General features: G+C 37.4%; 1 protein-coding gene across 1 annotated transcript; it reads right to left on the reverse strand.

Moving 5' to 3' along the window:
• Positions 1-1,578: 1,578 nt before the first annotated feature.
• pou4f3 (POU class 4 homeobox 3) lies at positions 1,579-4,557 on the reverse strand. The gene is made up of 2 exons (XM_030154030.1): positions 4,299-4,557; positions 1,579-3,930 (listed from the first exon to the last, which is right to left on the reverse strand). The coding sequence occupies exons 1-2, from the start codon at positions 4,416-4,418 to the stop codon at positions 2,992-2,994; spliced, it is 1,059 nt and encodes a 352-aa protein (XP_030009890.1). The 5' UTR covers positions 4,419-4,557; the 3' UTR covers positions 1,579-2,991.
• Positions 4,558-12,670: the final 8,113 nt, after the last annotated feature.

The following is a 12,670-nucleotide window of genomic DNA, read 5'->3' on the forward strand; positions in this document are numbered from 1 at the left end:
CGGGCTTTCATCCTCATTCTGTCAAAAATGGTCTTCCCCGCATGAAAACATCTTAACCAAGCGCACACATACGTCGCTCTTTTCTATCTCTCACACTCCATCTCTTACTCTCCTCTTTTTTTTAAAACTCAATTTCAACTTATTCCTCTTTTTTCCCTTCTTTTTTTTTTTTTTTTTTTTTTTTTTTTAAACTCCAACAGCCCTTCATCTCTGCTCTTTGTTTCTGATTATTCATGCGTGTTTGTTCCAACTGCACTTCATCTTCATTTTGCGTCTGATTTTACGCAAAACGACTTTTCATAGTGATGGTAATTCATTCACACTTACTGTAGCGCAAAACACCTCCATTATTGCATGAGAATATGCAATACACCTTTCAGCTGCTGCTGAATAATTGACGTGCCCTCAGTCGCCACATGCTGCTAAGACGCACAACCCTTCAGCTCACCTTACCACATAGGAGGACGTTATGATATCAATACGGGGTATTGGAAAGATCAATAATTCACACGGCCCAGCTCCTGTTTTTAACCTTACGTTTGCGTCAGAGACAAAAAATAGGAAGGAGTAGTTATCATTCTTCGAGAGGATTTTTTTTTTTTGTTTTTTTTTTTTTTTGTACATAAACGGGTCTCGTGCCATGGAAATGTGGCACAGTTTGGAGCGAAGCGCGTCGATAATGAATGAACATGTTATTTGGGTTTGTTCCTCCCACTTCCACAGTCATGTTTAACACCATCTATTATATAGGCCGTCATTAAAATCAAAGAGAATATTCATCAGAAGTGCCACAAGTGTTTCCGTGTAGTTGCAAAAGTATTGATCCTCGGGCTGAACCCCCCCCCCCCCACACACACACACACACACACACACACACATAGTCTCGGTGGGAAAAATCACACAAACCTCGGGTCATGTTAACTGTGGGTGTAATCCGGTGGAAGTGTCATATTTTCAGAGATGTTTGGTTAATATTAAGACTGGGAGAGATCATCCTTCCTGTGAGAAATACCATCAGAGATTCCATTTTTCATATGATGCGTCATTTTTAATAATAGTGTCTGTCTGAACACCCGTGTCAAAATCACTTAAAACCACAAGACAGGATGATGTTAATAATAATTGCATTATTCATTCTAATAAAATAAATAAAATGGTCTAATAAACCAATTTCTGGCATGTTTTTTTACGATAGAGGCCTGAAGTCGCGTCCTCTCCTCAGTTAAACGAAAAAAAGTTAGAATAAATATTAATGACGATAATAACTGAAAAATGTTTACTTTAAAATCTATCACTTTTTTGTACCTCTTTTTCCATCTTTTTTTCTGAGGTTTGCTTTTCCCTATGGTCTCCATTCACTTCCTTGTCACACTCCCACCCCTGACGCCGCCACATTTCTCCGTTTTATACCAATATATAATTAATATTATCCTACATCGTCATTACTTAATAATTTCAAACCCCACGCACGACATAACCCTGGTGACACGTGGGCATCCATAATTCAAACTCAACTAATTAGAGAGGAAGTGGGTCATCAACAGGCGCAAAAGGTTTTTTTTTTTTTTTTTTTTAATATATTTGTGTCCCGCGGTGTGAAAAAATCCCGTGAAAACAACGCGGGCCTTTATTTACTGTGGCGCTTGTATCATATACGACAATGCATATTTAATCCCAGCAGAGATTTGGGGATTTATAAATAAAACACTTGCGTAAAGACTGGAAAACAGTTTCCGAAGATTTTTACGCACATTGGCGCATTTGCGTAAAAACCTCAAAAATAATTTCCAGACAGTCAATTTCCTAAAATACCCGTTCTTTTGCATTTGAAAAGGTATAAATAAATCGATTTATGTTGCCATAAAATACCTTAACATTCATATATAAATATGCAAATAAAGTCGCTGCTTGATTTTATTTTATTTTTGTAGAAAATAACCAATAATTTATTAAGTTTAAAATTCACACATTTTTTTCAAGTAAAACAAGAGTGAAGAAAAATAAATAAATACTTCAGTTAAGTGATGTAGACTTACTGTACTGTATATATCCGGGCTATATAGCTCCAAAACACGTTCACATCAAAATACTTAATAATGTCTAAAATATAGCAGCAGCCAAAGCCACACTGATGTGCCTCATAGATATCGGTGCCATTTCCATGTCTAAATCATTAAAGATAAACAGACTCAGTGCGTCATACCTTGTGAAAAGTACAGTAGCCTACTTGGTTACTTTTGTGCGTAAATTAAAATCAGACAGTTCACAAGAAAGTAGATGCAGACTCGTCCCCCAGTGGTGTCGGGTTTGAAAAAGGTGTGTGAATGTTGATGCCCTGCGTTCATTCAGTCATTCAATACATCCACATTTATGGAAAATAGGAAAACACAGTTCAATATGATGGTGAACCGCTGCACATGTGCGCCGGTGAAAACAGATAAACTTCTACCTGTAAAACTGAGAACCACCAAAAGAAACAATAATCATTTTTACAAATCTTCATAAACCATCTCTTTAACACATCCGATAATGAAACAGTCTGTAAATGTCTCCTATAAACTATATTCCATGGTTTTAGACAGGTCAACAAATATCCCTGAATGTGCCAAATAAACTGTCAGTATGGAGTTAAAAAGGACACAGTCTGTAATGATGTGATTTTCAGAGATTATAAATAAAACTGACTCAACTTGACTGAAAATTCATAGTGTGTGTCTGCGTGTGTGTGTGTGTGTGTGTGTAGGCAAGACAGATGATGGACAACATCAAAAAACAACCTCCTTACAGACCAGTTACACAGTCATGGTCCCATAACAAAATCGAAAAAAAAGTGCAACAACAAAGAGTGATAAAGTCTTTTTTTTGGAAATAATCCCAGATGAGACGTGACGAGAGCAGTTAATAAATCCCTGTTAGTTAAGTTAGTTAGGCTATTATTAATCACTCGATCAAAAATGTAGTAGGCTATTTTATTCATGATGTGTGTGAAACTCAGTGCACCGCAGAGTATTTCATTCGTTTCTGTTTTTGCCGCTGGTTGCAAAACCACACTCGAACCACATTCTTTTTCAGGTCCAGTTTCTCAGCGATGGCAGCAATTTTTTCCGAAGAGGGCCGAGGCTGGATGGCAAAGTAAGCCTCCAAAGAGCGCTTCTCCGGTGCGGCGATAGAAGTGCGCTTTCTTTTCCTCTCGTTCCCGTTGAAAAGGTCCGGCTTGCTGCTTTTCTCCCGGTACGCAGCCTCGGCTTCCTCCAGCCAGGCCTGGAGAACAGGCTTGAGCGCTATCATGTTGTTGTGGGACAAGGTGAGGGACTCGAACCTGCAGATGGTGCTCTGGCTCAGGGACCCCACTCCGGGGATCTTGAGGTTGGCCAGAGCCGACCCGACGTCCGCCTGGGTCACCCCGAGTTTGATCCTCCTCTGCTTGAACCGCTCAGCGAAGGCTTCCAACTCCCTGGGATCAGACTCCACGTCGTTGACGCACGCCATGCCGCCGTGGACCGACAGGGAGTGAGGGTGGGCCATGTTGGCCATCGCTTGGTGGAGCTGCCCCATGGTCTGCAGGTGGTGGTGAGGGTGTTGGTGGTGATGCGCCGGCGTGGTCATCCCAGGAGGTTCCGGAGCGCCCATCCCGGTCACGGCCAGACTGGTGGAGAGGTGGTCCAGGAGGTCCCCAGCCTCCAGGGTCTGTCCGAGGTGGTGGTGGTGATGGTGGTGGGAGGCGATGGTGGAGGGGACGTGGGAGATGGGCACGGTGGTGGAGGAAGAAGAGGAGGCTGAGGTGCAGGGGACACTGCTCATGGTATGGTAAGTCACGTCTGGTTTGAACGGGTGACTCTTGCCGTGAGAGACAATGCTGTCAGCAGCCGCCAGAGCCTCTGCCCGTGCCAGCAGGCTCTCATCAAAGCCTCCGAATATATTGCCCTGCAGCTGCAAGCAAGAGTGCGCATACTGGAGTCAGTGGGGAATTCTGTCAGGCAGCTCTCAGGATCTAAAAAACATTTTCCAAAGGCAAGCAGCGCCGAGGAGAGGAGAGAACCCTCCTCAAAGCGCAGGTCATAAAAATTAATATGAAAGCAAGAGCATTGCTTGAATAGACATGTGGATGAGAGGGAGGGGGGGCGGGAGGGGGAGAAGGGGGGACATAGAGACAGAGGAGAGGGGAGAGAGAGGGAGAGAGAGAGATAGCAGCTAGAACAAAGTCCTGTCAAATCAACTTTACAGAAATTTCCAGTGTGATATTTTCCCTCCTCTCACCCAGCGCACCCCACAGTCATTCTCCCCCGACCTGAACGTACCTGCGGGGCGGGCAGACAGACTCTGCGCATGCCCTCCGAGCCTGAGTGCAGGCCGGGATACTTGGGCTCGTGCAGTGCCGGGTGCATGGAGAAATGCTGTTTGCCGTTCATGGTCATCATCCTCCTCCCTGCAAGCACCGCATACGCAGTGTGGCCCCTGACATGAAAGCCTGCAGGGAACGGACAGCCACAGAGCTCCTCTGCGCGCCTTCACCAGACTGAGCTGTTAACATTGGCAGCGCCTCCCGGCATCCCTCTCTCCCTCTTCCTCCCCTCCTCCTCCTCCTCTTTCAGCCTCCCTCCTCCTCCTCCTCCTCCTCCTCCTCCTCCTCCACCCCTCCTGCCTGCTCCTCTGCTCAGTTTACAAGTTGCCAAATTATGGCCTTTCTGCGCAGGCGTCTAGTAACTGCTGTGGATTTTCGTCTCCTTCCATTCTCCTAGTTGCACTCTCATGAGCTATTTTACTTTTATAGTGCAGCATATTAATGTTTATCATCATAGAAATATTTTTTGACCTGTGTTACTATCAATTCGTTGTTTATTTATAAGTTTGAGCAAGTCACAGCATGTGGCATCAATGTGCTGCCACTCCAGAAAAAGGCCAGCCGGTGGGATTCAGTTTTTCAGTACCATGGACAGAGGTTAGGGAGCCGTGGGTGCAGGTTGTTTTAGTGCTGTCCATGGTGCTGATAGCCCTCCTGTTATGGGGAATATATTCACTTGAACTAATTTAAAAAGAATTCCAAGGCAGTTGTATTTCATTTCAGTAATTCTCTAATATGTTATGTAAGGTGCTTAATAACTTTATTTGAACACCATCCTAAGGTTTATGCCAAAGCCACCCTAAATTAGACCTAGTTTTATCTTTTTGTAATGGTTAATATAACAGTGTGGACAAGCTCTTCAACCAAAATGCTATTTTTAATACTAAAAGAGACTATTTTTTATTACCACTGTCCATACATTTTCAAATCTACAGTTTTTTTTTTAAAAAAGAGGACATTATTATTTCTTGATTTTGAGTCAAATCATATTCATTTACTTATTCCTGACCAGTAAAATGAGTTTTAGAGGTTGAATGTTAAGCTTAGTACTTTCTGACTTCTAAAAGAAGCCCAGTGTGCTCAAATGTGGTATAAAAAGGTGAATTCAGTTCTAAATTCTTCATTCCTAATGAAAATGGTAAAATACAGAGATTTCATTAAAGCACTTCATGATGCTAGATGATCTTTGGGACAACTAGGGAAAGGGGGTCAAATAATTTTGTTAAACACTGTAAATCCACAGTAAATGATAGAGACACACCTACGAGGATTTTTCAGCGTTAAAGCCCCTCCATTTATGCTTTAGTTTTCCAGTATAAAAGCAGTGTTTTTCAAGTTATGCCACAGTACAACAAATGTGGTTAAATCAAATATAAAACAAACATTATTTTCAGTGCAAGGAACCACATTTCATGATTTATTATAGAATTTCACCATCAAGATAAGATAAGATGAGATGAGATGAGATGAGACAAGAAAAGATAAGATAAGATAAGATAAGATAAGATAAGATAAGATAAGATAAGATAAGATAAGATAAGATAAGATAAGATAAGATAAGATGAATAAATATGAATTGGAGTAAAAGTCAGAGAAGGAAATAGGCCTACAAGAAATACATAATAACCATCAAAGTAACAAACCCTAACCCTAAGATAGAAAACTAGAATAGAAGCAGAGTAGAAGTATCAATAAAAAGTGTACAGGGTAATGAAATGATAGAAAATACAACTGCATTATAGAATAATTATAATAATACCGACATTAAAAGTCATGTGAAGTAATAAGAGGTAATATTGCACATAGATAGATAGATAGATAGATAGATAGATAGATAGATAGATAGATAGATAGATAGATAGATAGATAGATAGATAGATAGATAGATAGATAGATAGATAGATAGATAGATAGATAGATAGATAGATAGATAGATAGATAGATAGATGGGTAAATAGTGCATTTGCTTTGACATGCCTCATGGTGCATGTGGAGGCTGTGGGTTGGTGACCAGTTGACCTGAGGTTCTTGGACTGGTCTCTTATGTGAACGCCCATCCTCAGGGCTGCTTTTACAGACTTCTCATGTGGCTGCCTGGTTAAAACTCATGAAGCCGGGCCGGCCAGGCCGAAAGAGGAGCCAGGCGGACAGTGGTGGACCGATGACACTGGGAGTCCATCTGATCCTGCTGGCCGGCTCTCTGGTTCCCCAGACTCTGAATAATTTAGCAGTGCGGTGGCAGGCATCCATTACCATGTTGGCATGTTCTTATTCATTACACAGATTAAAACAGCCAAGGTCTTTTTTCTCACCATACAAACCTGTTGCAGGCTGGGGAGCCAAACATTAAGACCTGCACATGCTGACATTGTGCACAGGGGATGATGGAAGATCTGACATCTAACATTAACTCTACACAAGACACTTCAGCCTAGTCTGGGTTAAGTCACATACAGTAAGGCTTTGATTTAGATACTTGACAGTAAATGAGGACAGAGTAAAAAAGAAATGTAACCATGTTTAATTTAATACTTTCAGAAAGGAATGTCCATCCTTATGAACACACACACACACACACACACACACACACACACACACACACACACACACTGATAAGAGGCCGTCACGCAGCTATGAATATGACGGAACATAAAAGATGTTTGTCTGAATAAAGCATGAAGTTCCTTTTCTCGCTCTCACCTCACTCGTCCCATCACTCCTTTTTATTTCTTAATAGCTGTTACATACAGAAGCTCAGTCCATTCATAATTTAATGGTCATTGTTTACAACTCTGTCATCTATGGGCTTTTCACATTCACAAGATTGCATGTGACATAGTGTTGTCACTTTTGGGGCCAAATGTGACAGCAGCTGTCCTGTATAACTCTGTAGGCCTGTACAGCTGTACCTCCACTCCATCAGATGACCAATGCGATCTCATTCCTCTCAGTCCTTTTGTCACTCTAATTTACAATCTCTAATCTACAATAATATGTGCAGTCAACTACTTTGACTTTGTTTTAGCAAAATATTGTAATAATCATTTAGGAATTCCAAGCATTTTCAACAAAGTCCTTCCCAAAACAGGCTAAAAAGTCATTTGACAAACTAAGATTGTTATAAATATGAGGATTGTTTTTAGAAAACCCTTTGCAGTTAATGACTATCTGAAGGCTGGGATGTCACCAAACACTGAGTTTCCTCCCTGGAGATGTGTTGCCAGGCCTTTACTAACGCCGCCTTCCGTCACTGCTTGTTTGTGAGTCTTTCTGCCTTCAGTTTCCTTTCAGATCCAATGTAGTGGTGTACAAAGGCAAAAATGCACAGAATCTGTGTCACTGTCCAAATACGTACGGCTTGCTTGTATGTTTAGCACAAGAAACATATTTCATGGTTGTCTCAATGTGATAAGCATGTCACAACTTAGTACTTAGAAAGTAAAAGCAGAAAGACATTTTAGCTACTTTAATTTTCAAGGTGGGCCTCCTAATTGTGTGCCCACTTTCCCTCTAAATACTGAAAATGTCCAAAGATATGTCCTTTGAAAAGGAAAAGTGCTAAATAAAACATTACATAGCCAACTTTTTACATTTTGAGAGCAGCACAAGCACTCTTTTGCATTGTCCCTATAGGTTTAAGTAACATCTAGGATCTTAAAACTATTTCCTCAACTATTTCACTGGCAGTAATGGCCTCTACACATCCAGATCTCCCCGTGCTTGCTCCCTCAGCCCTCCGTCAGCGAGCAGCCATGGGATGTGTCAGGGACGGGACACTGTCTGGTTTCAAATCCCCAGGCAGAGCCCAATGTTCCTGCATTAAGCTAAACAGACTGAGTGTTTTCACTTGACTTCCTACAGTAAAAAAAAAATGCTTGTGTATTATTCAGGGATATTTTATTATGTCAGAGTAACTTTAATTAAACTGAGCGTTAGAGGAGGGATTTGTTGAGGGGCCTGGGTGTCAAAGTGAGGATCCAACAAGTCCTCTCCTCTGCAGGACTGGTACAAGCTACTACATCAGGGGCGTCAAACTCATTTTAGTTCAGGGGCCACATTCAGCTAAATTTGATCTGAAGTGGGCCGAACTAGTAAAATAATAACATAATAATATAGAAATAATGTCAACTCTAAACTTTTCTCTGTTTTAGAGCGAAAAAAGTAAATTTACATTATGAAAAGGTTTACATCTACAAATAATCCTTTCAAAAGATGTGAATAACATGAACAAACTGAAAAAATAAGTGTAATTTTAACAATGTTAAGCCTCGGTTTATCATTTACACATGCATATTATAACTTACAGATCACAGTGGATCTATAAATACACAAAACATTTAGTAACAGGCAGAATATTGTTAAAATTGTACTTATTTCTCTGAAGACATTTCAGGTTGTTCATATTTGTTCAGCTTATTCACATTTTTTTGTGAAATTATACTTTGTTTTAGTGTAAATACATGAAAATATTTACATTTGCAAAGAGAAAAATTTGGAGTTGTCATTATTTATATGTTATTATGATAGTATTTTACTGAATCCTGCCCACTTGAGATTAAATTGTTCTGAATGTGGAACCTGAACTAAAAGGACTGTTAAAATCTTAGTGTAATTTTTGCATTTCACAAGTTCATTCCAAGGGCTGGACTGGACCCTTTGGCGGGCCGAATTTGGCTCCTGGGCCGCATGTTTGACATCTGTGTACTACATGGTAGTCATACAGCAGGAATATTATCAGTGTTTTTGGAAACACTGAAATGCACTGAATTGTTATTCACTGAGGATTATGGAAGATCTTCAAGGTCATTAAGGAACGTGGATGTTGACGTAACCTATTGCTGACTCCTGTTAGTCCAACCAGCGCATTGTTTTAAGAGTTAAATGTCTTTACTTTTGGCTGAAGGCAGTATAAATGTTACTACAGAGTGGTTATGCAGAGCCAGTAGGAACACTGTGCTCCAATACCCATGCTATTTTATTATTTTGAGCTAGAAGATTTGGTAAATGTCCACTAACTATGCTAATGATAGATACTAATGATATAGGACACAGGTGTCAAAAATGCGGTCCGGGGGCCACAATTGGCCCGCCAAAGGGTCCAATCCGGCCCCTGGGATGAATTTGTGAAATACAAAAATTACACTGAAGAAATTAACAATAAAGGATGTTAAAATAATTTTAGGTCAATTCAATCTACAGGATGGGGAAGCAAAATTTACATTGAACATTTAGTTGTTTTTTCTCAGCAGGCACTACGTCAATTGTTTTGAAACCAAACATATATTGATGTCATAATCATACCTAACACTATTATCCATACCTTTTCAGAAACTTTTGCCCATATGAGTAATCAGGAAAGCAAGCGTCAAAGAGTGTGTGATTTGCTGAATGCACTCGTCACACCAAAGGAGATTTCAAAAATAGTTGGAGTGTCCATAAAGACTGTTTATAATGGAAAGAAGAGAATGACTATGAGCAAAACTATTACGAGAAAGTCTGGAAGTGGAGGAAGCAACAAAAAACATACCAAAGCTTTTATTAAAGCTCTCAAATCCAAAATCCTAAAGGATCCAACCAAATCCATGAGTAAAATGGCAATTGAACTTGAGGTAGACAACAAGACCGCTAGAAATGCAGTAAAATATGATTTGAAGTTAAAATCTTACACAAGAACACCAAAACACTTGTTGACAACAGCAACAAATCCAACTTTAGCAATTTTTGGGAATCATGTTTATGGCCGCCTTCTAGCCCAGATCTAAACCCTCTGGATTACGCTATTTGAGGCGTTTTAGAACATGCTACCAATAGAACATCACACAGCAATGTTGACTTTCTTAAAGATACTATTAAAGAAGAATGGGAGAAGTTGTCACCTGAATATTTGAGGAACACTTGCGCAAGTTTCAGGAAGCGTGTGAAGGCAGTTATTGAGAAAGAAAGAGGACACATAGAATAAAAACATTTTCTATTGTGTAAATTTTCTTGTGGCAAATAAATTCTCATGACTTTCAATAAACTAATTGGTCATACACTGTCTTTCAATCCCTGCCTCAAAATATTGTAAAATTTGCTTCCCCACCCTGTAAAGTGGGTCAGACCAGTAAAATACTATCATAATAACCTATAAATAATGAAAACAGCAAATTTTCGTTTTTGTTGTAATTAAAAAAAAAAAAAAAAAAAAAGTAAAATTACACAAATATGTTTACATTTACAGACTAGCCTTTTAAAAAAAAATATGAACCTGAAATGTCTTAAGAAAAGTATGTGGAATTGTACTAATATTCTGCCTGTTATTAAATGTTTTGTCTATTTGTGTGATGCATATGTTTAAATGATAAACTGAGGCGTAACATTGTTAAAATTGCGCTTATTTTTCTTCAGAATTTTCAGGTTGGTCATATTTCTTCATGTTATGTTCAAGTACAGTTCGGAGATGTAAACATTTTCAGTACGGAATTTTACTTTTTTCACTCTAAAACAAACAGAAAACTTAGAAGTTGACATTTTTTATAAGTTCTTATCCTATTATTTAAATGATTTTACTGGTCCGGCCCATTTTATATCACATTAGGGCGCATGTAGCCCCTGAACTAGCATGAGTTTGACACCCCTGATATAGGACGATTCACTTCCTGTTTCTTAGATGGTGAAAAACGTCACGTGCTTGGAATAGATCAATGACATTTGAATAAAATAATACAATATCATATTATAACTAGTAGCTATTACTATATTAATATTTATATTATATTATGAGACTCATTATTTATTAATTTTTTAGTAGTCCTATGTTCGGACAATTTGTGTTACGAGATATCGCGAGAGTTGCTGAGAGGAGCCTCAAACGTAGTCTTTTCAATAGTCTATCTCAGGGGTGTCAAACTGAAATTAGTTCAGGGGCCACATTCAGCTAAATTTAATCTGCAGTGGGCCGGACCAGAAAAATAATAACATAATAACCTATAAATAATGACAACTCCAAATTTTTTGTCTTTAAGTGTAAAAAAAACCCCATTAAATTATGAAAATACTTACTTTTATAAACTATCCCAAAAAAAAAAAATAAAAAAAAAAACCCTGAAAAAACTGAAATTTAAATTAAAAAACGTAAGAAAATTTAGTGCAATTTTAACAATATTATGCCTCAACTTATCATTTCTCCATGTGCATTATGGATCAGATCTACAAAGACACTAAACACTGAGGAACAGGAAGAAAAACTGTTAAAATTGTGCTTAATTTTCTTTAGACATTTCAGGTTGTTCATATTTGTTCAGGTTTTTCACATTTTACTGTTACAGGATAGTTTGTAAATGTAAATATTTTCATAATTTAATGTTATTTTTTGCATTAAAACAAAGAAAAAGTTTTTAAGTTGTTAATTCTAGATTTTTTTTTGGATTAATTGAAGATTTTTTTTTTACTTAATTGAAGATTTATTTATTTATTTATTTATTTTTGGCTTAATTCAAGATTTCTTTACTTGATTTTTTTTTTTTTTTTTTTTTTTGCTTAATTCAGGATCTTTTTTTTTACTTAATTGAAGTTGTTTTTTTTTTTTTTTTTTTTTTTGGCTAATTCAAGATTTTCTTTTACTTAATTGAAGATTTATTTTGGCTTAATTCAAGTTTTTTTTTTACTTAATTGAAGATTTTTTTTGGCTTAATTGAAGATTTTTTGCTAAATTTGAGATTTTTTTGGCTTAATTGAAGATTTTTTTTTTTACTTAATTGAGGATGGTTTTTTTGGCTTAATTGAAGATGTTTTTTTTTTTTTTACTTAATTGAGGATGTTTTTTTTTTGCTTAATTGAATATGTTTTTTTTACTAAATTGAAGATTGCTTGGCTTAATTCAAGATTTTTTTCCTGAATTGAAGATTTGTTTTGGGCTTAATTCAAGATTTTCTTTTACTTAATTGAAGAATTTTTTTTTTTTTTTTTGCTTAATTCAAGATTTTCTTTTACTTAACTGAAGATTTTTTTGGTTTAATTCAAGATTTTTTTTTTTGCTAAATTTGAGATTATTTTTTTTTGGGCTTAATTGAAGTTTTTCTTTTTTTTTTTTTTTAACTTAATTGAAGATGGTTTTTTGGCTTAATTGAAGATTTTTATTTTATTTTTTTTTTTGGCTTAATTCAAGATTTTTTGCTAAATTTGAGATTTTTTTTTTTTGCTTAATTGAAGATTTTTTTTTACTTAATTGAAGATGTTTTTTTTTGGCTTACTTCAAGATTTTTTTGCTTAATTGAAGATTGTTTTTTTTTTTTTTTTTTTACTTAATTTAAGATTTTTTACTTAATTCAAGCTCTTTTTTTTTTTTTT

This window comes from Sphaeramia orbicularis, chromosome 14 (genome assembly GCF_902148855.1).
Source record: "Sphaeramia orbicularis chromosome 14, fSphaOr1.1, whole genome shotgun sequence".
Taxonomy (NCBI): domain Eukaryota; kingdom Metazoa; phylum Chordata; class Actinopteri; order Kurtiformes; family Apogonidae; genus Sphaeramia; species Sphaeramia orbicularis.

Bases quoted from the DNA above. Each gene is read 5' to 3' on its own strand.
- pou4f3 (XM_030154030.1), bottom strand. From the start codon at position 4,418: ATGATGACCATGAACGGCAAACAGCATTTCTCCATGCACCCGGCACTG. The intron at 3,931-4,298 runs GTACGTTCAGGT...TCTTGCTTGCAG, and splicing joins TCTGTCTGCCCGCCCCGCAG to CTGCAGGGCAATATATTCGG.